The sequence below is a fragment of the Cebus imitator genome, unplaced genomic scaffold (genome assembly GCF_001604975.1).
Source record: "Cebus imitator isolate Cc_AM_T3 unplaced genomic scaffold, Cebus_imitator-1.0 Scaffold9, whole genome shotgun sequence".
NCBI lineage: Eukaryota > Metazoa > Chordata > Mammalia > Primates > Cebidae > Cebus > Cebus imitator.
Genome location: NW_016107324.1, coordinates 6858440 through 6880782, shown reverse-complemented (window position 1 = coordinate 6880782; position 22343 = coordinate 6858440). Strand labels below are relative to the sequence as shown.

At 34.8% G+C, this 22343-nt stretch overlaps 2 protein-coding genes across 3 annotated transcripts in view; one reads left to right on the top strand and one right to left on the bottom strand.

Annotated features, from left to right (window-relative positions):
- Positions 1-5860, top strand: part of FGF7 (fibroblast growth factor 7) — a 63796-nt gene extending 57936 nt beyond the window's left edge. The window contains exons 3-4 of the mRNA XM_017543880.2: positions 131-234; positions 1318-5860. Of these exons, the coding sequence (XP_017399369.1) occupies positions 131-234; positions 1318-1512 (299 nt within the window). The 3' untranslated portion in view covers positions 1513-5860. The remainder of the gene's footprint in view (positions 1-130; positions 235-1317) is intronic.
- FAM227B (family with sequence similarity 227 member B) overlaps positions 1-22343 on the bottom strand; it is a 273911-nt gene that overhangs the window by 151195 nt on the left and 100373 nt on the right. The window lies entirely within an intron of this gene.

Here is a 22343-nt window from a genome sequence, read left to right as displayed (position 1 = left end):
AAAAAAAAAAAAAAAAAAAAAAAATTTTTAAGAACTTAAAATTAAAACAGAAATAAGAACAAATGGCCATTCTTGGATCATCTGCAAAGCTGAACAAATATCTGACATGTGTTTCTGTGATTCCTTGCAGATATCATGGAAATCAGAACAGTGGCAGTTGGCATTGTGGCAATCAAAGGGGTGGAAAGTGAATTCTATCTTGCAATGAACAAGGAAGGAAAACTCTATGCGAAGGTATTGATAAGTGATAGCTTAGATTTAATTTTTCAAATTCATTTTTGTCAAAGTATCTCACCTTTCTGAAAAGTAAAAATTAATTTATCTCCAACTGTATAATAATAATATAATAATTTCATTAAAACACTTTTTACTCAAACATTAAGAAAAAATGTTTTTGGTGTGACTTTGAAGAAATAGCTTGCTCTTTAGACTTTGGTTTCTTCGTCTATAAAATGAGTTGAATTAACTGACCTCTAAGGATCCTTCCAGCTCTAAAATTCCATGTGCGTTTTAGATATTTAAAATCCAAAATTTCCCTTTGCCAGGATTAAAGCTCTTTTTGTTAAAGTTCACCCAATTTACACATTGCTGACATGAAAATTCTTGGGAAAAAATATCCTGAAGTGTTTAGTTCATTTATCAACATCAATCTCACAATCATGGGCTTTGAACTGTAATTATTCACATTGTTCCCACTTCACTACAATGCAAAATATGTAACAGTTCATCCCACCATAATAAAATATAATTGGCTTTCCTTTGTATTCTCACAGCTCAGCATAATGCCTGGTGCAGACTAATTATATAATAATATAGGTTTAATTGAATGAACAAATGGTTGCATGGATGAACATACAAATTAACCTTTTATCTTCCATTACCATTGGAGACAATCTAGAAGTAAATAAAGAAAAGTTGTGAAACAAGTCCCTCACCTGAGGGAGGCAGAGGTTCTGCTAACTATACCAAATTTCCAGTGGTTAAACAATGAGTGATGTGGGAATAGTAATATGAGGCCTGCTACTTAGGAAAATAGGTCCTAATTTTAAAGAACGGTTGACATGAACTGCCAAAAAGCTACACATATTTCATAACCAACTGTGTATTATGTTGTTTTTTTTGTTTTAAATTTAAGATACCTTTCTATGCAAATATACTATATAAGTATTGCTAATAAGCCACATTAGGCCTGCTCAACCTGAGGGTTAAAAAAACTCATGTATGCTTCAATTCTACCAAATATTACCTGCTTACTCTCTGTTTAATTGAGCCCCTCTAAAAATTATTTGGATAATGTTTCTTTGTTTGTTTTAACAGAAAGACTGCAATGAAGATTGTAACTTCAAAGAACTAATTTTAGAAAACCATTACAACACATATGCATCAGCTAAATGGACACACAATGGAGGGGAAATGTTTGTTGCCTTAAATCAAAAGGGGATTCCTGTAAGAGGGAAAAAAACGAAGAAAGAACAAAAAACAGCCCACTTTCTTCCTATGGCAATAACTTAATTGTATATGATATATAAAGAAACAATTCTAGCAGGAAGATTTCTTTAAGTGGACTGTTGTCTTTCTTTTCCAAATTTTCTTTCCTTTTATTTTTTAGTAACCAAGAAAGGCTGGAAAACTACTGAAAAACTGATCAAGCTGGACTTGCGCATTTATGTTTAAGACACTGCATTAAAGAAAGATTTGAAAGTATACACAAAAATCAGATTTAGTAACTAAAGGTTGTAAAAAATTGTAAAACTGGTTGTACAATCATGGTGTTAGTAATAGTAATTTTTTCTTAAATTAATTTACCCTTAAGAGTATGTTAGATTTGATCTGATGATTATTTAAATATTCCTATCTGCTTAAAAAATGGCTGCTATAATAATAATAATAATGCAGATTATGTTATATAAGATGTCACACCTAAAGGCTGTTGGCAGGATTTGTCAGATAATCAAGCCACACTAACTATGGAAGATGAGCAGTATTTTAAATGCTTTCTAATGAAAAATTATAATCCACTTAAACTCTAATCAGAAAAAAAATTCTCAAAAAAATCTATTATTAAAAGTCAATAAAATAATTTAACAAAAGTATAGGATTAGAACATGCTTATATCTATTAACAAGAACAAAATTCCTAATGCTTCTCAAGTGGAAAAGGTATTGCTAAAAGGATGTTTCCAAAAATCTTGTATATAAAATAGCAACAGTGATTGAGGATAATACTGTACTTAATGTCACTTGCCACAAAATTAACATTTTATAATTCCTCCAAGTAAAACTGAGAAATCCTTAAGTTTTTTTTCAAGTAACATAATCTATCTTTGTATAATTCATATTTGGGAATAGGGCTTTTAATAATGTTCTTCCCACAAATAATCATGCATTTTTCCTATGGTTACAGCATTAAACTCTATTTTAAGTTGTATTTGAACTTTACTGTTTTGTTATTTAAGTTTGTTATTTATATAAAAAAAAAAACCTTAATAAGCTGTATCTGTTTCATATGCTTTCAATTTTAAAGGAATAACAAAACTGTCTGGCTCAACTGCAAGTTTCCCTCCCCCTTTGTGACTGACACCAAGTCTAACACATAGCACTTGGGCCAGCAAATCCTGGAAGGCAGACAAAAATGAGGGCCTGAAGCAATGCTTACAATAAATGTCTGACACGGAACAATACAAATATGTAAAAAATCTTTTGCCACATATTCTTAACAATTAATTGGATCATATAAGTAAAATCATTACAAATAAAAGAATTTATAGGATTTTAAAGTTAGAATATATTTGAATGCATGAATAGAAAAGTATCTTATTTTAAAACTATGTATATTTAAATTCAGTAATTTTCTAATCTCTAGAAATCTCTGCTATTCAAAAGGTGGCAGCACTGAAAGTTGTTTTCCTGTTAGAAGGCAAGAGCACAATGCCCAAATAGAATCTACAGTTAGGAATAAGGGGCCCTGAATGTCATGAAGGCTTGAGGCCAGCCTACAGGTAACAGGATTATTACAAAGATGAATTTCCACTTCAAAATTCTTTCATAGGTAGATCTTGGTAGCACTTTATATGTTCACCAATGGGAGGTCAACATTTATCTAAATTAAAAGGTATGCTAACCATTGTGGTTTTAATTTCAAAATATTTGTCATTCAAGTCCCTTTACATAAATAGTATTTGGTAATACATTTATAAATGAGAGTTATATGAAAACACTATGTCAACAGAAACAATAGATTCATTTGATTTTCCTATGGTTCACCTACATGACCAGGCTATAGGAAACTAGAAAAAATTGCCCATCCTCAGATATACTACTGGGAGAGAGCATGAATAGGATTCTGAACTATCACCTGATTCAAGGACCTTGCTAGCCTAGGTTTTGAGATCAGGCTTCAGTAACTGGAGTTTTGTGAGCATACTGAGGGCAGAGGAGGACTTAATTTTTCATATTTGTTTCCTCAGTGCCTAGCAGATTACCTGTCCATAATCAGTTTTCAATATGAATTCATTCAATGTTTATATACAAAAGAAAATATAAAATAAAACTAATCTTCATTTTTTTTTTTAAATGAATGAGAGGGTCTTAATTTCGCCCAGGTTGGCCTTGAACGCATAGCCTCGCCTCCTCAAGCACCAGGACAACTGGCCAGAGCCACTGCTGCTCCCCTACTAATCTTCATTTTTAAAAGGGTAAACATGACTATACAGAAATTTAAATAGAAATAGTGTATATACATATAAAATACAAGCTACATTAGGACCAAATACTCTTTGTCTATGGAGTTATACTTTCATCAAATTACATAGCAATGCTGAATTAGGCAAAAGCAATATTTAGTGGTAAATCCATTCTTGGTAGTATAAGTCACCTAAAAAAGACTTCTAGAAATGTACTTTAATTAATTTTCTCCTATTTTTAAATTTATTATGCAAATTTTAGAAAATAAAATTTGCTCTAGTTACACATAGAATTCTAGAATCTTAAAACTGTAAGGGGTCTCCACCTCTCTTACTCATTTGTAGACTAGAAAATTGATATTTTGATACACCTAAGGTCACGCCGTTGGATAGATATGCAACTGTCACAAGAGTCTGTATCAGTTAGCATATGTTTTCTCCTCTTCGAATATCAGTCTTATTAACTAGTGGTCTTCTGCGTTTTTTGTTTTTTATTTCTATTGAGATATAGCCTTTACATTTGCACACAAATGTGACTATGTTTTGGCAATGCACTTCATACACAATGACTAATCTACACTGTGATGATTTGATTCAAGGAGAAAATAAATAATGCAGTTTTCAATTCTGATTCCTATTCACCTTTTATTTATAAATGGAAAGCACTGTGCAAAATATACTTATAAGCAGAGTAAGCCTTTCTAAAATGTTCTTTGAAAGAGAAAATACACGAGTTTCTAACAATTAGAAAAAATCACAATATGAAATGATAATAAAAGTAAACAAAAAGGTACTTTCAAAGCAGTGAACAAAACATTTTGACATAGCCATAATATAAATTATAATATAAAAATATAAAAGCTATAGTATAAATTGTCAGCCTTTGTGTTGACTACAAATTCAATTTAACGACAGAAGTGAAGGGATGTTGGAGGTAAATTCTTAGGATTTCTATCTCATAGAGTTTGCTCTTCTGGTTCTCTAGACTGCCAAAGAACATAAAGATGTACTAGGGGATCTAGCTGTAGTAAAAGCAATCCTATAACAACAAAAACTCTAAAACAGTACCTCTCACGATTTTCTACTGAAATATCTCTAATAGTAGAAGTATAAAATAAGAGGTTAGGGTATAATACAAAGGGGGCTCAGCACAGACAGAACATTTCTTTTAAGACTCATGTGATTTTTGCATCTTACTCCATAATATATTAGTGGTTGCATTAATATGACAATGTCTGCACTTAAACACCAGTAAGCAAAATTGATGCTTCAGAATGATTTGCAGTTTTATTTACACCCCAATGCTACTGAGACTTACTTGAGCATGAATAAGACACAAGAGATTCTCTGCCTCCCATAATCCAACCTTAAACATAAAAAACACAAAGCTAAAAAAAACCGGAACTCGAATTCACTATATATAGGAGTTATATTAAAAATACATAACAGCCAGTACGGGTGATTATTGGCCAATCAGAATACATCACTGATATATCAAAATGGATGCAGGACACTATGACTAACGTGTGGCTATCATTTCTACGATCACCCTAAAACAGAGTTGGGAAAATATCTATTAACTAGTCTCTCTGGTTTGGATTCTCAATGTGCATCTTAATATGAAATAGCTCATTAAAACTTTATGTCTAACTATTAGTATTGTTATCAGCTACTCTTTATTCCACTTCTACGCAGTATTTATTCAACCAATCTGCTGCTGTCAATGAAGGTTACTTTTTCCTTCAGGGCCACATATGCTTCCACCTATCCTTTAATTTTGAATGGTTTGTCAATAAAATCTACTTTCTCTTGAGTTGAAAAGACTTGACACGAAGCAAGAAATAATAAAGCCCTAACCTTTTTCCAGTAACATCTGATTTCTCCATTCTCAAACTATATCTCTCAGGGAACCAGATATTTACTCTCATCTGGGAAGATGTCTCTTATGTTTTTCTTTTACTTCCTGATTATCATGTGGTTGCATATTCCAAATCCTTATCACTGAATTTATAAGAGCCTATCCAAATGTATTTTCTTTCATTTATATCCTAATAATTGAAATGTGAGATGAAAATAACATTTCACTTAAAGAAGAAAAACCCTTCTCTTGATGAATCCTTCCATGTGTTAGTTATCTATTGCTGTGTAACAAATTAAAGCTTAATGGCTTCAAACAAATATTTGTTTTCTCATAATTTATGTGGCTCAGGAACCCGGGCATGGTTCAGTGATGTATCTTTTGTCAGAATTCCTCATGAGGCTGCAATCAAGGTGTTGACCAGGGCTGTAGTCATCTATCTCAGTATTCAACTCAGAAAGGGATCCACCTTAGGTCCTCACTGGCTGTTGTCAGGACATATCACTTCCTTGTCACATGGACCTCTCCACAGCACTGTTTACAACTTTACAGTTTGCTTCCCATGAAGCAAGAAATCAGACAGTGTGAGATAAAATACAAATGGAAGCCACAGGCTTTTAAAAAAAAAAATATATATATATATATATAAAACCTAGTTTCAAAAGTGATGTTACTTCTGCCTGCACTCATGAGGAAAGTATTATGCATATCAGAAGGCAGGGATCACTAGAAGCCATTTTACAGGCTGCCTAATCCAAGTCATAGAATAGATGCTTTAAATGTTACTGCCATAAGCTGGGATTCTACAGGGTCTAATTAAGAGTAATTCATGGCTTTCAGTGGTGATCTATTCAGCAAAGAAAGAGATGAAATATGTATATTCTCTGTGGAAATATTCTTGATTCTTCCTTGAGGGATACTGTGTGGTCCATTGCTACACAGGATAATTAAGAAAATGTTTGAACCACAGCCTGGGCTTCCTATTAGCCTGAGATGTGCCTACTTAGAACTCCCAATGCAGCTGGAAAACCAACAATATCCCTTTGCCTCTACATGAAGCTGTGATATTGTGCCAGAATTGCTAGCCTTTACTTTAGTTATTTAGTAATAACTAAAATAAGCAGCCCAGGATAACTAAGATCTGTGTGTAAACAAATGCTTATCTTGACTTCTGTAAACCACTGAAGTAACAAACAGAATGACAAAAGTCCCCTGGCCCTTGGAATGTCCGGAGACCCTCGCCCTCGTCTCCGCCCAAGAGGTGAATCACAGAATCCCCTAGCCCTTGGAATGTCCAAAACCTTTTCATCCCCATCCCCGCTCCTCACCCCCACTCCCAAGGTGGTTTTTCGGGTATAAAAAGTCTTGGCACCCTCCTTTTGACGCCACAGGTTGGAGAGACGTGAGTCCTCTGTGGTCGCAGGCATAATAAATGACCCTGCAATCTGGCATACTTTTGTCTTGGTGCTAACTTTCTACCCTCGGTCCAATACAACAAAGCAAATTACCCTGCTATCGGGCTCAACATAAAGATAATCCTCCCCTTAACTGCCCTACCTCAAGAGAATAAGATCATAAATGTCAGCTAGAATTCCTTTGGGCCATAGAGTGTTTTGTTCTAAATGATGAAGGCAATCAGCCACAAGTTGCCCAAGGCCATCTGAGAACAAGACCTAAAAAGACTTGAAAACAATTGATTTCAATGGTTGGTACACACTGGTATCCCCTGTTATATATAAAACTCTTTTTTTATATATAAAACACACACACATACTCTCTCTCTCTCTCTTTCTCTTTATATATATAAAACTCTCTCCCTCTCTCTCGCTCTCACTGAGTAAAACTCAGTAAAACTCAGAGAGTGAGAGAGAGAGAGAGAGAGAGAGAGAGAGAGAGAGAGAGAGAGAAGTGCCAAGGCCCCAACACAGGTTAATTACATCAATGGATATGAAAGGCAGCCCATGGAGTGGTATTTTTAAAACTCTCCAGAAGATTCTAATGTGCCTCTGAAGTTGAGAACTAATTAGGTAAATGCAAACAACAACAAAAACCAAAAATCCTCTTTAGGAACTATGCCCGCTTCTTCATCTTTGTTATACGTAAATTTTTGGTGCTGCAAAGGCTGTAGCACTTGAATATAAATTTAATTTTCTCAGCAAGGCAACTTTACTTTCGGCAGAAAGGTTGCTCCCATTAGCCATCTTGCTACAAGAGGACACTGAACAAAGAGGGCAGGGCCATTTATAGCTAACAGATCTTGGTACCTAGACCCTACTGCTGTGACCTGATTCCATTGGCTGGAACTGAACCTCACAGTCTAGTCTGCACCTGTTGGCTAACAACTTAACTTTCCTAAATAGGTAAAGGCAACAGAGAACAGAGGAAAAGAGGATGTAACTTGAGGAATGCTAAGAGAGGTAAACCCTCTTCCACATAAGGAAGGGGAATAAGCTATGAGCTCAGGCTTGCCCGGGCCTGTCCAGGCATGTCAGGGCAAATAACTGGGCTAAAGCGTATAAGCTAAGAACACAGAATACACTTATTTCTCTATTATGATTAATAGCTACTTTAAGATTATTAGCAAAAGCTTTAAAGTAAATTAACCTTTGAAGAAATTATCATTTATTCTTAACAAGCAAAGAAGAATCTTTGAAGAGGAACTTTTATTTATTCTTATGTCCTACAATCTTTGTCTCTTCTTTAAACACCTTGAAAAGCCTTATTCCCTCTCAGCCACTCCTGCCCCTAGGTTTTCCTAGATGCCTCCATATTTTCTGCTACTCACAATTGAGGCTCACAGGAAATGTAAACACTAGAAAGAGAGCTACAATTGTTTTTGTATCAGAATGATTATGGAATACAAAGTACACAAAAGTCCTCCCTCCCCCAGCAGAGTCCATTCTCATACAGAGCAGCCAGAGTGATTCTATTAAAATACATTTCAGATCATGCATCTGAAACAACTGCAATTGTTTTCCATATTCTTCAGAATAGGAGCCTGTCCTCATAGTGGCTAAGGAGTGTCAATGGAATAAGGTGAGTACTTAAAAATTCTGCTGCTGAATTAGGTATGGGCAAAACAGCAAGAAAAGGTAATAAAAATCTAGATAAATTATGCACTTAAATTGCTTGGCAGATACACTGAGGAAAGGAGGAGAGGCCATAGCTCTACTTGAAAAAATGATAAATGAATGTAACTTTTGATGTTTAAAGTAAATATAAAATATTTAGGGTACGTACATATCACCTTAATGATTCTCCACTTGACTGAAATTTTTCTATTAATCAACCAATTAATAGATACAACTAGGCTAGACAAGAGAGCTTCTACTTTACTATTATTTCTTTATAGTATATCTCCTATTGTTGATTATTTTGGTTATTTCAAAATTTTTTACTAAGATAAATATGAATATTTTGCCTATGCTTCTTTATATTTCTGATTTTCTTAGGATGGTTACAAGAAATATAATTGAAAAACTGATTTTCAGAAAGTTTTTTCAAAATACATTCTAATCAGCAGTGAAAGGAGTAAATATTCTAATTTTTATGCTCAAAATTTAGTCAGCTCTTATTCTTGTGTCTCCTCCCCTTTGACTGTGAATGCGTAAATCATCAACACTCAGCTAACTTCTTTCTCAACATCCATTGGGATTCATCTCTTTCTTCATCCTTCTACAGCTTTATTACTTCATGCCTAGAATTTAGCAATAGCTCTTTAATCATTCTTGTTTCAAGTTCCTTCCCATCTTATATGCTGCCTAATTCTTTAATCTTCCTATAGTACTGCTTTGACTATGTCAGTTGCCATTTGAAGACCCAAACTGGTTCCTTTTTGCCTACTGGATTTAGTTTAAACCTCTTCAACTAGCACCCAAAGCTGTCAAACAATTGGCTCTAACTTGACTGTCCAAACTTCTCACTGTTCAATATTAACCTCGTAGTTTCTTTAGTCTGCTGTGTTTATCGCGATTCACACAAGTTGTAAATTGACTCTGCCTCTGAGTTTTGTCTATACTGTCCCCCTTGCTTAGAATATCTCTACCTCCCACTGTCAATCAAACCATACCCTGCTTTGCTCTTAGGGACAAAGCTCAAGTTTAATGAACTATTCCCAACCTTCACCCTGCCTTATAACAATTTTTTTTCCATCTCTGAATCCTATTGCACTCTAATATAGTAATACATTGCACATACATACACATACATGTATGCACACATATATTATATATATATATATACACGCAATGTTTATGTATATGCGTCATCATCCACTTCAGTTAAACAAGCAGGTATTGAGAATTCTACCATGTTTGTATCAGGCACTGTATGATAAATATGTGTTATGTGTGATAAAATTAAAAATGAATATTGCCTTTTTAAAATTTCCCATGGAATCTAGTAAGGAAATAGAACCTCAAAAAGTACTTAATACTATTAATTTCGGCTTACTAAATGATCCATATTAATGATCTATTGACAGAATAATAAATTTTATATACAAAGATCTTTCCAGTCCTGTCATCATGCCTACATAATCTTATCTATTCCTATACAAAGGTCAGTGTTATATACTGGCAAGGTCCTTTAGAAACTGTTTTTAAAAACACGTTGTTTAACAAATGCAGTAATCACTTTGTGAAGTAAAAACACATCTCTCCTTTTTTGTTTCATTTTTGTACTTTTTTTTTTTTAGAACAACTCAATAAAATTCCTGTTTATTGTTGGACAACATTGTTGTACACATACATCAAACAGGCCAAAAAATACATATATATATAAATAAACAGCAACTTCATGGACAAAAAAGGAAAAAAAAAAAAGAAACCTTTTATCTTTGGCCTTTTTAACCATCTCATACAAACAAACTACTTATAGTACAGCTAAGTGCATACATAAAAAAAATTATTGGAATGCTCGGAATAAGATTGTTTTTCTGTTGTCATTTTTGCCTTTTTTACGAAGTTTTTTTCTCCTTTGAGATTATAATGAACATAGTCACACCACATCAAGTCAGATGTACAGACAACGCTCCAAACGCTGGTTTGGTCATCCTAGATCATTAAAAATGACTGACCCTAACAATATGCACAAAAATAAAAAATGTATATAAAAAAATACAAACAAATTTCCTTTTTAAAGTACTTTTAAGAAAAAAAGCAGGGCCTTGGAAATTTTGGTTCTTTTTTCCTCCCCTGTTGCAAATTCCCATGGTTTGGGTTGGGTGGTGGAGAGCCTGTTTTATCAGCGGGTAGCACTGCCCTAAGTGGGTGTGCTTGCAGGCCTCTCTACTCAAAGGTGACCACGTTTAGATTCTGAGATGGGGAGTGGAGGATGAAGAGGTCACAGCAGCCTTTTTTTTTTTTTTTCAAGTGTAACTTTTCCTGCTTTGACACATCTATTCTTTCTTCTATAAAATTCTGTCAGTCACAGGTTTGAGAACATAAGATATTTGATAACATTGATAGGGATGCTAGTACTATATACAATTTGAATAGAATCAATTAGGAAAAGCAAGAGATCAAAGCTTTTTGCTTTTGCACGAGTTCATCTCATCGTTGAAAGCTTAGTGTGTTCAGCAATTCATGCTCATAGGTGTTCACAGAATGAATCACGTAACATTTTTCAGCTTTTCCTCCTTGTATTTATTCCTCTCTGTCATTGTTTTGCTAGGTAACAGTGCTTACCTCAATTCAACTTTAAGTTTCTATAGTTAACAATGTTAATTGTTAATTTTTCATATTTCTCGTTTATTGTACTTGTTATTCAACTAGCTACTCATTTGTTCAACTTTTATGATATTGTTCTATAATGAAAAAAGAAAAATGTTATCTTCTTGCTAATAAATCTTCCTAATTAGCTCCATTCACTGTTTCAAAAGTAATATTGGAATATTTATTCCCTTTCAGAAGAGAAATACTTACCATGTTTTAATGTTAAGGTTAAATCACAGGTGATGTATTACTGCCTTGTAAATACTTCTTTATTTTCAAATTTTCTACATTAATATACATCATCTTTATTATCAGAATAACCACGGCAAATGTGATTTTTTAAAAAATTATCTTCTCCACATTCAGTTTTTATGGAGCTGGAGGAGTGGGATGTTGGTGCCACACTGATGGAATAAATAGCACAGTCTTCTACATGAATGATCAAACCTGGCAGCCACATTGCTCATCTCATTCAATTAACTAAACTTACTGAAACCATAATTTCATAATAATGTAGTTATTATGTTACCGTATTTGAGTGGTGACTGTGTCCTGAATCTTCTTCTTGAATCTGTTCCTTTATCCAGTAATCACCAAGATTGCTAAACTCTTCTTACCTAATATCTCTCAGTCTCGCCTCTTCCTCACTACTTTCATGAACTCATTAAACTGTGCCTAAAGTTTAGCAATAGCATGCTATTTGTTTTTCTTCCAAGTCCTCATTGTGTCAATTCCTGTTTAGTTACCTAATATTCCTAAAATGTCATTTAAACTATGTCAATTACCAATTGTAGAACCCATGTTGTTTCTCTATGGTTCACTGAATTTGGGTAAAATTATTTAAATTAGAAACCAAAACCGTCAGCAAATTGGTTCCATCTATGTGGTCCAATTTCCTCACTGTTCATAAACTTCACAGTCTCCTTAGACCATTATGCATATCATTTTCTATACACACCATACTTCATTGTATCTCTGGGATTTGTCTATATTGTCTCTATCATCCAGAATGTCTCCGCTTCTGTCATTAAGAAGAAAATCAAGATTCTCCTCTTCAATGAATTATTACCAGACTTATCCCTGCCTTACAATGATTTTTCTCTTCTATGAATTCCCACTGTTTTGTCAATCTATGCCATTAATCTAGCATTTGGAGAACCCTTATCTCTATCTCTATAGAGAACCCTTATGTCTATCTATTCATCTATCTACACCTATCTACTTAAGCAACACAAATACATGCACATCTATGTTTTATAAATATATGTCCACATCTATTTCAGCTACACAAATATATAAAGGGGTCTGAGTGTGTATTTATGTGTATATATAAGATGTGTGTGTGTATGTGTGTAGTCAATAGTGCAGTGTCAGGCACTGTAATAGCGATAATAAAATCAATGCTTCAAAATTTAAAACAATTACATGTCCATATATATATAACTAATTTTATGAAGATCAGATTTGGAAGAAAGGAGCCTGTGGAACACTAAGAACCATAAGGGATAGCTGACAGACTGTCAAGAAAAAAACTTCCTAAGTCTTTAGCATGTCAATTGTAGAGCAATGTATAAGTAACCATTGTTCTTTGACCCTAACAGCAACTTTAATGCTTGAGTCTTAAATCTTAAATATAAATATGCATATATTAAACAACTGCCAAAGCAGTATCATCTCTATTGCCTTAGTGGGACACACACACACACACACACACACACACACACACACCCTAAACATAGTTAGCAATAAGTTCAAAAAGTTCAACTGAATAAAGAAATGTATATTGCCAAGAACTGCAATTTCAGTCTTTTGTTGCAAACTTTCTGGTTGACTTCATTCTGTGTTTAACAAGGTCCAGTATTGCCTTGGAAGTCCATTTTACAAGATGGACTTTATCAGTGAAAACTTTTCCTAACATTTTGCTAGATTTATACCCTGCACTGACATACTCTAATGAAAACTTAGCTGTTCTCTTAGGATACTATTTCCCCTGCAATCTGCTCAGCTGGAGGCTCTTTTTTTCCTTGCACAGCATTTATACCATGGTCTAGAGGTGTGTGGTAGGTATACGTATGACTACTACACATTCTATATAACTTACTTGATTGTTTGTTGGTTATTGTCTGTCTCTCCTCACTAGCCCACAAGTTCCATAAGCAAAAGGATACCGTCTGTTCTGTCCCCTTATGTATCCCAAGCTCCCTTAAGAGTATCTGTTAAGCACCCAGTAAATATTTTTAATACTCAGGAAATATAAGGACTCAGTAAATATTCATTGTACTCAGAAAATATTCATTAAACAAATTGATAAGCCAATTCCAATTCAGTAATAGAATAAGCACTCTTTATTACAAAGAATCATTATAATACTTAAGCAGATACAAATGTGACTGTTGCAAATGAATAGAAATGTATCACCATGTTTTGTGCAAACTGATGACTAAATCTCTTAGGTATTCAAATTCTTATCACTCACTTATCCATTACACAGCATTTTCATGTCATTTAGTATAATATGTTAATAATCATAATATAATAAAAACCCACTGTTTTAAAATTAAAACCAGCACTTCTAACTACTGCTACCAATCAACAGACCAATATATCTGGGGGACATATCTGCAGGTGACCTTATGGTAGACAAGGATAATTATCTTGGAAGTTAAATAACTTGAAATTTCTTGGTGAGCATGGCAGCAAAGTAAAAGGAGATGAAATGGGTTTGAAACATACATATTGTCCCAATTATGATGAAATGTAACTCAATAGTCTGCATAGTTCTTTTAAATTTCTGCCAGTTTTCAGTTTTTTTGGACTACTCTGCCTTATGTTATTCACTTCACTTCTGTTCATATAGTCTTTCTTTATATAGTATAAAATATAGCTAACAACAATACAACTTACTAAATTGCTACCACATTGGGAGTTTGTATGTCTGACCATCTTAATAGCACATTTTTGGGGTGCAAAATTACTCCTTAGCTGTGCAAAATTTCTTGGTTTTCTTTTAATGATGTATAATTAAAAGCATAATGTGGAAATTTTACTGGCTTAGTTCTCAAAGTACTATATTATATCCCACTTTTAATGGTTTCTTTTTTATTATCCTTGAGCATTGCTAATAGTGAAGAGGTAGCAAAATTAGAGTTGCAAACTAAAATCCAAGTAGGGCCGGGCACGGTGGCTCACGCCTATAACCCCAGCACTTTGGGAGGCTGAGGTAGGCAGATCATTTAAGGTCAGGAGTTTGAGACCAGTCTGGCCCACATGGAGAAATCTCGTCTGTACTAAAAATACAAAAATTTAGCTGAGTGTAGTGGTGCATGCCTGTAGTTCCAGCTACTCAGGACACTGAGGCAGAAGAATCGCTTGAACCTGGGAGGCAGAGGTTACAGTGAGCCAACATCCCACCACTACACTTCAGCCTGGGCGGCAGAGTGAGACTCTGTCTCTAAATAAACAAATAAATGATAAAATTCTAGTAGCCCTTTATAACATAAGGAATCCTAACCCATCTGGCTATTACTTTAAATATTTCTATAACATGCCATTTGCTAAATATCACCTAGTACTTGTGTATGAGCAAATACTGTGTTGCTTTTTTTTAATCTCCCCACAGTGCCAAGTACAGAAATGAGTACTAGATATATACAACTACATGTTAGTTGAATATAAGGATTTTTCTTATTGCTTGTGGTTTAAGCTATAGTTTATAAAAATAATGAGACTTGTTAATGTTTTAGCCTTAAAATCCAAACAAAGAGAAAGAAATGGATTTAGAAATTGGGGGAGAGTTATAAAAATACTTTTTAAAAATGATCTTTGAGTTCACAAGCTTAAATGGTGTTGTACCACAATAAGAGAAATTAACATTAAAACTTTAGTTTTGTAAATAATCGAACAATACAATGTTTAAGAAGAGCTGACTTATAAATCATGAGTCATTCCAGATACTGAAATTCTATAACTGCTTACATTCTAGTCCTAAAAAGGGAGATATCATGCCATTTTGTTAGGAAGGCAAATTTTAACTATCCACTGTGCATTTATTTCATTAAAAACAAAAACAGCAAGTCCTTTGTTAAAATTCTGGGAAAAAAGTTAACTCCACATGACAATAAGCATCTCAAATGTCAAGAAGATATTATGTTTTAAATTAGAAGAAGCAATTCTAAGGCAGCAGTATATATGGAGCACAGATTATTTCTTGAAAGTCACATATATGTATCTGCATGCATATGTGAGGCTAAAACATTAGTAATAGTAATCTTTTACTCTGGTTCTGCTCTTAATCTGCCTTAGCATACCTCCAGCACACAGATTATGGTTTTAGTATACACAGAGCTCACCCCCACCCTCCCCCCAACACACATACAGCTATAGAGAAGGGGGAGCTCTCAAATCATGAATCCTAAACCACCAGTCACTATTACTAATCACAACTGACCAGTCAACAACCACTTTGAAGATTATTCAGCACCTATGGATAGAAGTTATTAAAGAACAAAATGCTAGAAAATGGGAATATAGAAATATTCTATTTACCTAATTTTTCAGTTGTAAAAATAAAGCTCAGAGGGGTTGTATGACCTGCTCAAGGACATTAAAGCTCTTTATGTACAAGTTGAATACATTAGAGCAAAAGAAACATTAGAGACTATAGGAAAGACTCCAAACAAAAACATGCTTATGGCACCAGTAAATAAATTATCCAAATCTTATGTTCAGAGAACTCTACACAATGATGGCTGTGTTCAGACTGGAGATAAGGAACAAAGAAACTGTAAGGCAACAAGCAGGATATGGAAGCTCTCAGATACCATGAGCCAAGCCCCTTTATAATGATTTCCTATGGGATAGGAATGTTTCAATTTCTCACTGTGAATTAATGTCCTACTCTGGCACCAAGGACAAAATCAATGTTTCGAAGAGAGGCACTCACTGACCACTAACTAATATAAAAACACAGAAAACAGTTTTAAAAGTAGATTAAAGTTCTGGAGAAATATGAGATGTTCAAAGTTCAAAACTGAAACTCTTAAATTTGAACAAACTTCTTTCTTAAGTAGATTTCCTAGCAGTCAGAATCTAAGCAAAAGATTTTAGAAAAAAAATACCTCTGAAGTGATCTCTGTCTTTTTGAATTGGTACAACTTCTCTTTTAATTCCACCATGAAAAACAGTGTGTGTGGTAGACTTGTAATACCCAATGGAGGCCCCGTTTCTTTTAGAGGTTTAGAAATTCTGGCCCATTGCCGCCATTGTGCCTATGCACACTTTGGCCCCGAAGTGTGAATTTTCCAATTCCCCTAACCATTGTTTGCTATCTCTAGAGAAATTCATTCACAAAACTGGAAAACAAGTAAATTTTTATCCAGTCTTCTGCTACCTTTCTGGCCTTTCTACTAGCATCTTTCCTCATTGACCCTCATCTATTAAAATTTAATCCAGGAAAAGACATAAAAACTCATTCACATTTGCCATACATAAAAATTAAGGCTATGGTAACTATAGTAGGTTACAACTCTTATTCTATGATGATAATTTTAGCACTTAATATAAATACAATCTGGTAAAATCAAATGGCTGATAGGCAGTGTATGAAGTGGTTAAGAGTTCAGACTCTCTGGCCAAGATTTCCTCAATTTTAATTCACATTCTAGCACTGATCACTTATGTGGTCTTGGGAAAATTACTTAATCAACTTATATTTTGGTTTTGTCATTTATAAAAGAAAGATGATAATAAAAGTCACTTGTCACATAAAAAGATTATTCATTTATGAGAGTAAGGCTCTTAACAGAGCCTTAGCTCTATTAAGTTAACACACTTTATCAAGAACATATTTCAAACTGAAGATTTTCCCAGGTTGAACATGAATTATTAAATTAAATTCTGAATAATACACGAAAAGAAACAGCCACTATAACTTGGTCTTTGCTCCCACAGCTTAGATCATCTCATCTAGAAACAAAAAAATCTTGTCATGTTTTAGCATCAGGTATAAAAAGTATACTTCAATATTTAGGGATAAATAAATTACATAATACACTTACCAAGCTTTCCATTTAAAAGGCATAGAGTGCCAAGCTGAAAAAACAAGCAAGACCCAATAGTTTCCTATCTTCAAGAGACCCATCTCACATGGAATGACACCCACAGACTCAAAGTAAAGGGATGGAAAAGGATCTATCAGCCAAATGGAAAATCAAAAGAGCAAGGGTTGCTATTCTTATATCAGGCAAAAGAGACTTTAAAACAACAATAATCAAGAAGGACAAAGAAGGGCACTGCATAATGATAAAGTATTCAACACAACAAAAAGACTGAAATATTCTTAATATACATGCACCCAATGAATAAGAAAAATAAAAGTTTTTTTCCTATATAGTAGCATGAATAATCAAAATTAAAAATTTAAAATGCCATGTATAATTAGAAAAAGATATGTCTGTACAGTAAAAACTAGAAAACATTGCTGAGATAAATTAAAGAAATATTATATTAACATAGGCATATTCTATGTTTGTGAACTACAAAAATCAATTTGTTAAGATATCAATTCTCCCCAAATTGGTCAATACAGTCAATGTATTTAAAATAAAATTGCCTGAGTATATATTTTAGAAACGGACTAGCAATTTTCCAAATTAATATGGAAATAAAAAGAATCCAGAATAACTAAAATAATTGTGTAAAATAAGTGCAAAGTTGGAGGACTTACAGTACTTGACTTCAAGATATGCTATAAAACTACAGTTTTAAAGGTAGCTGGATATTGTTATCAGTGGAACAGAATACAGAGAACAGACATAGACCAAAATGTATGGTCAATTGATTTCCAAGGTAATTCGATGAGGAGAGGATAATATTCTCAACATATAGTGCTGAAGCAATATGCAAAGAAGTGACTCTTGATGTTTACACATAAAATTAAGAAAAATTACTGAAAATAAATTAGAGACCTAAAAGTAAGAGCTACAACTATAAAGCTATATACTATAAAATTTCTAGAAGAAAATATAGAATATAATGTTAGTGAAACTGGGTTTACAAAAATTATTAAACAGAATGCCAAAAGCACAAACTATATTAGAAAAAAAATAATAAATGGGTTTCTCCTAATTATAACCTTTTGCTCATTAAAAGACATTATTAAGAAATAAAAGGGCAAGTCACATATTGAGAGAAAATGTTTCTAAAATATATACCTGAAAAAGAATCTGTTTCTAAAATACATAAAGAACTTCTTTTCTAGGCTGCAGTGAGTTATGATCATGCCACTGTACTCCAGCCTGGGTGACAGAGCAAGATCCTGTTTTTAAAAACTAACTAGGCCGGGCGCGGTGGCTCACGCCTGTAATCCCAGCACTTTGGGAGGCCGAGGCAGGTGGATCACGAGGTCAAGAGATCGAGACCATCCTGGTCAACATGGTGAAACCCCGTCTCTACTAAAAAAAATACAAAAAATTAGCTGGGCTTGGTGGCACGTGCCTGTAATCCCAGCTACTAAGGAGGCTGAGGCAGGAGAATTGCCTGAACCCAGGAGGCGGAGGTTGCGGTGAGCCGAGATCGCACCATTGCACTCCAGCCTGTGTAACAAGATTGAAACTCCATCTCAAAAAATAAAAATAAATAAAAAATAAAAATAAAAATAAAAATAAAAACTAACTAAATAAACATAAAATATATAAAGAAACTCTTACAACTCAATAAGAAGACAAACAAATCAAATAAAAATGGCCAATATATTTGAACAGACACTTCAGCAAAGAAGATACATGGATGGCAAATAAGCACATGAAAAGAAGCTCATCACGTTTAGTCATTAGAGGAATTAAAATAAAACCTAACTAAATACCAGTATATAACTCACAAGAACAGCTAAAATTAAAAAGATCATATCAAGTGTTAGTAAGGAAGTAGAGGAACTATAACTTGTATACTGGTAGAAATGTAAAATTTTGGATAAGAGATTGGCAATTTCTTAAAATGTTATACATACATGATATAGCTTGGATATCTATCCCCAACCAAATCTCATGTTGAAATATCATCCCCAGTGTTGGATGTGAGGTTTGGTGGGAGGTGGTTAGATCATGGGGGCAGATCCCTCAAGAATGGCTTGGGCCATTCCCTTGGTGATAAGTGGGCTCTTGTTCTGAGTTCACATGAGACCTGGTTGTTTAAAAGTGTGTGGCACCTCTGCCCACCTCTTGCCTGATCCTGCTTTTGCCATGTGACATGCCTGTTCTCCCTTCACCTTCTGCCATGATTGTAGGCTTCCTGAGACCTCTCTAGAAGCCGAGCAGATGCTAGCACCATGCTTCCTGTAAAGCATGCAGAACCGTGAGGCAATTAAACCTCCTTTTGTTGTAAATTACCTGGTCTCAGGTATTCCTTTATAGCAATACAAGAATGAACTAATACAGAAAGTTGGTACCAGGAGTAGGGCATTGCTATAAAGACACCTGAAAATGAGGAAGCAGATTTGGAACTGCATAATGGGCAGAGGTTGGAAGAGTTCGGAGGGCTCAGAAGAAGACAGGAAGATGAGGGAAAGTTTGGAACTTCTTGGAAACTAGTTAAATGTTGTGGTGAAAATGCTGATAGTGATACTGCCAGTGAAGTCCAGCCTGATGAGGTCTCAGATGAAAATAATAAACTTATTGGGAATGGAGCAAAGGTCACCTGTGTTGTGCCTTAGCAAAGAACTTGGCTGCATTGTTTGCCTACCATAGGGATCTGTGGAAGCTTGAAGTTCAGAGTGATAATTTAGGGTATCTGATGGAAGAAATTTCTAGCGAACAAAGTATTCAAGATGTAACACTGGCTGCTTGTAACAGCCTACACCCAGACGCAAGAGCAAAAAAAAAAATAATAATAAATGTGGAACTTGTCTTTAAATAGGAAGCATAGCATAAAAGTTTAGAAAAGTTGCAGCCTAGCCATGTGGCACAGAAATAAAAGGCTTTTTTTGGCAGAAGAATTCAAGTAGGCTTTGTAGCAATCACTTGCTAGAAAAATTTGCATAACAAAAAGTGACCCAAGCCAAGACAACAGAAAAAGTCCTTGAAGGCATCCCAGAAATCTAAGACACAGTCCCTCTAGTTAGAAGTCTGAGGCCTAGGAAGACTAAATGGTTTTATGGGTCAGGCCCAGGGACCTGTTGCCTTGCACCATCTTTGGCCCCACATCTCAGCTACTTCAGTTCTAGCTGGGGCTTTAAAAGGCCCAGGTATAGCTTGAGCTGCCACTTTGGAGAACGCAAGCCATGAGATTTGGCAGCTTCCTCATGGTGTTAAGCCTGCAGGTGTACAGAATGCAAGCGTGAAGAATGTTTTGCAGCTTCTTCTTAGATTTCACAATGTATGAAAAAGCCTGGTTGCCGAGGCAGATGCCCATTGCAGGGCAAAGCCCTCATAGATAACCTTTATTAGGGCAGTAAAGAGGGAAAATGTAGGGTAGGAGCCCCCACACAGAGTCCACACTGGGGCACTTCCTAATGGAGCTGTGAGAAGGGGGCCATTGCCTTCCAGACCCAAGAATGGTAGATCTACTGGCAGCTTACACCCTGAACATGAAAAAGCCACAGGTACTCAGTAAACTGTGAGAGCAGCGATCAGGGTAGAACTCCACAAAGCCACAGGGTGAAGGTGCCCAAGGCCTTTGGTATCCACACTTTGCTCCACTATGCCCTAGATGTGGGACATGAAGTCAAAGGAGGTTATTTTGGAGCTTTAACATTTAATGGCTGCTCTGCTGGGTTTTGAACTTGCATTGGGCCTTCAGTTCCTTTCTTGTGGCTGATTTCTCTCTTTTGGAATGGCAATACTCCCATTATATTTTGGAAGTAAGCAAACCACCATGGTATGTGAATATCTATGTAACAATCCTGCACGATCTGCACATGTACCACAGAACTTAAAGCATAATTAAAAAAAAGGAAAAAAAGATAACTTTGTTTTTGACCTTATAGGCTCATAGATGGAAAAGACTTGCCTTGTTTTAGATGAGACTTTGCACTTTTGAGTTAATGCTGGAATGAGTTAAGATTCTGGGGGACTGTTGGGAAGGCACGATTGTATTTTGCGATGTGAGAAGGATAAGATTTGGGAGGGATCGGGGTGAATGATATAGTTTGGATATTTGTCCCTGCCCAAATCTCATGTTGCAATATGTAATCCCAGTGTTGGAGATGGGGCCTGGTGAGAGGCAGCTGGATCATGAAGGCAGATCCCTCATGAATGACTCAGGCCATTCCCTTAATGATAAGTAAGCTCTCACTCCGAGTTAACACAAAATCTGGTTGTTTAAAAGTGTGTGGCACCTCCCCTATCACTTTCTCTCACTTGCTTCTACTTTCGCCATGTGATGCGCCTGCTCCCCCTTTGCCATCTGCCAGGATTGTAAGCTACCTGAGGCCTCCCTAGAAGCTGAGCAGATAGCAGCACCATGCTTCCTGTAAAACCTATAGAACCATAAGCCAATTAAGCCTCTTTTTTTTTTCTCAATTACCCAGGTTCAGATATATATTTATAACAATGCAAAAATGACCTCATGTATTACATATCTGTGCTGCTCTGCCATTTCACTATGAGATTTTCATCAAAGAGAAATAAAATCCTATGTCAAAACATATTCTTGTACATAAATGTTCATAGCAGCTTTATTTATAATATCCAAATACTGAAAACAATACAAATATCTAATAAGAGATGAATGGATTAACAAATCCTATTACATTCCTACTATGGAGGACTACTATTCAGCAACACAAAGGAATATTAATACATGTAGCAACATGAATGAATCCCAAAATAATTATGTGGAGTAAAATATGTTAGTCAAAAATAGCATGCACTCTATATAATTTTATTTATGTAAAATTCTAGAAAATTGCAAACTAACCTATAATGACAAAAATTACATAAATGATTGCCTGGGGATTGGTGGTAAGAAGGAATTACAAAAAAAAAAAAAAGCGTAAGGAACTTTTAGGAATGATAGATTGCTTTTTAAGCTCATGTTATAATGGTTTTACAGATTAATACATATGTCCAAACTCATCAAATTTTACTCTTTTAAA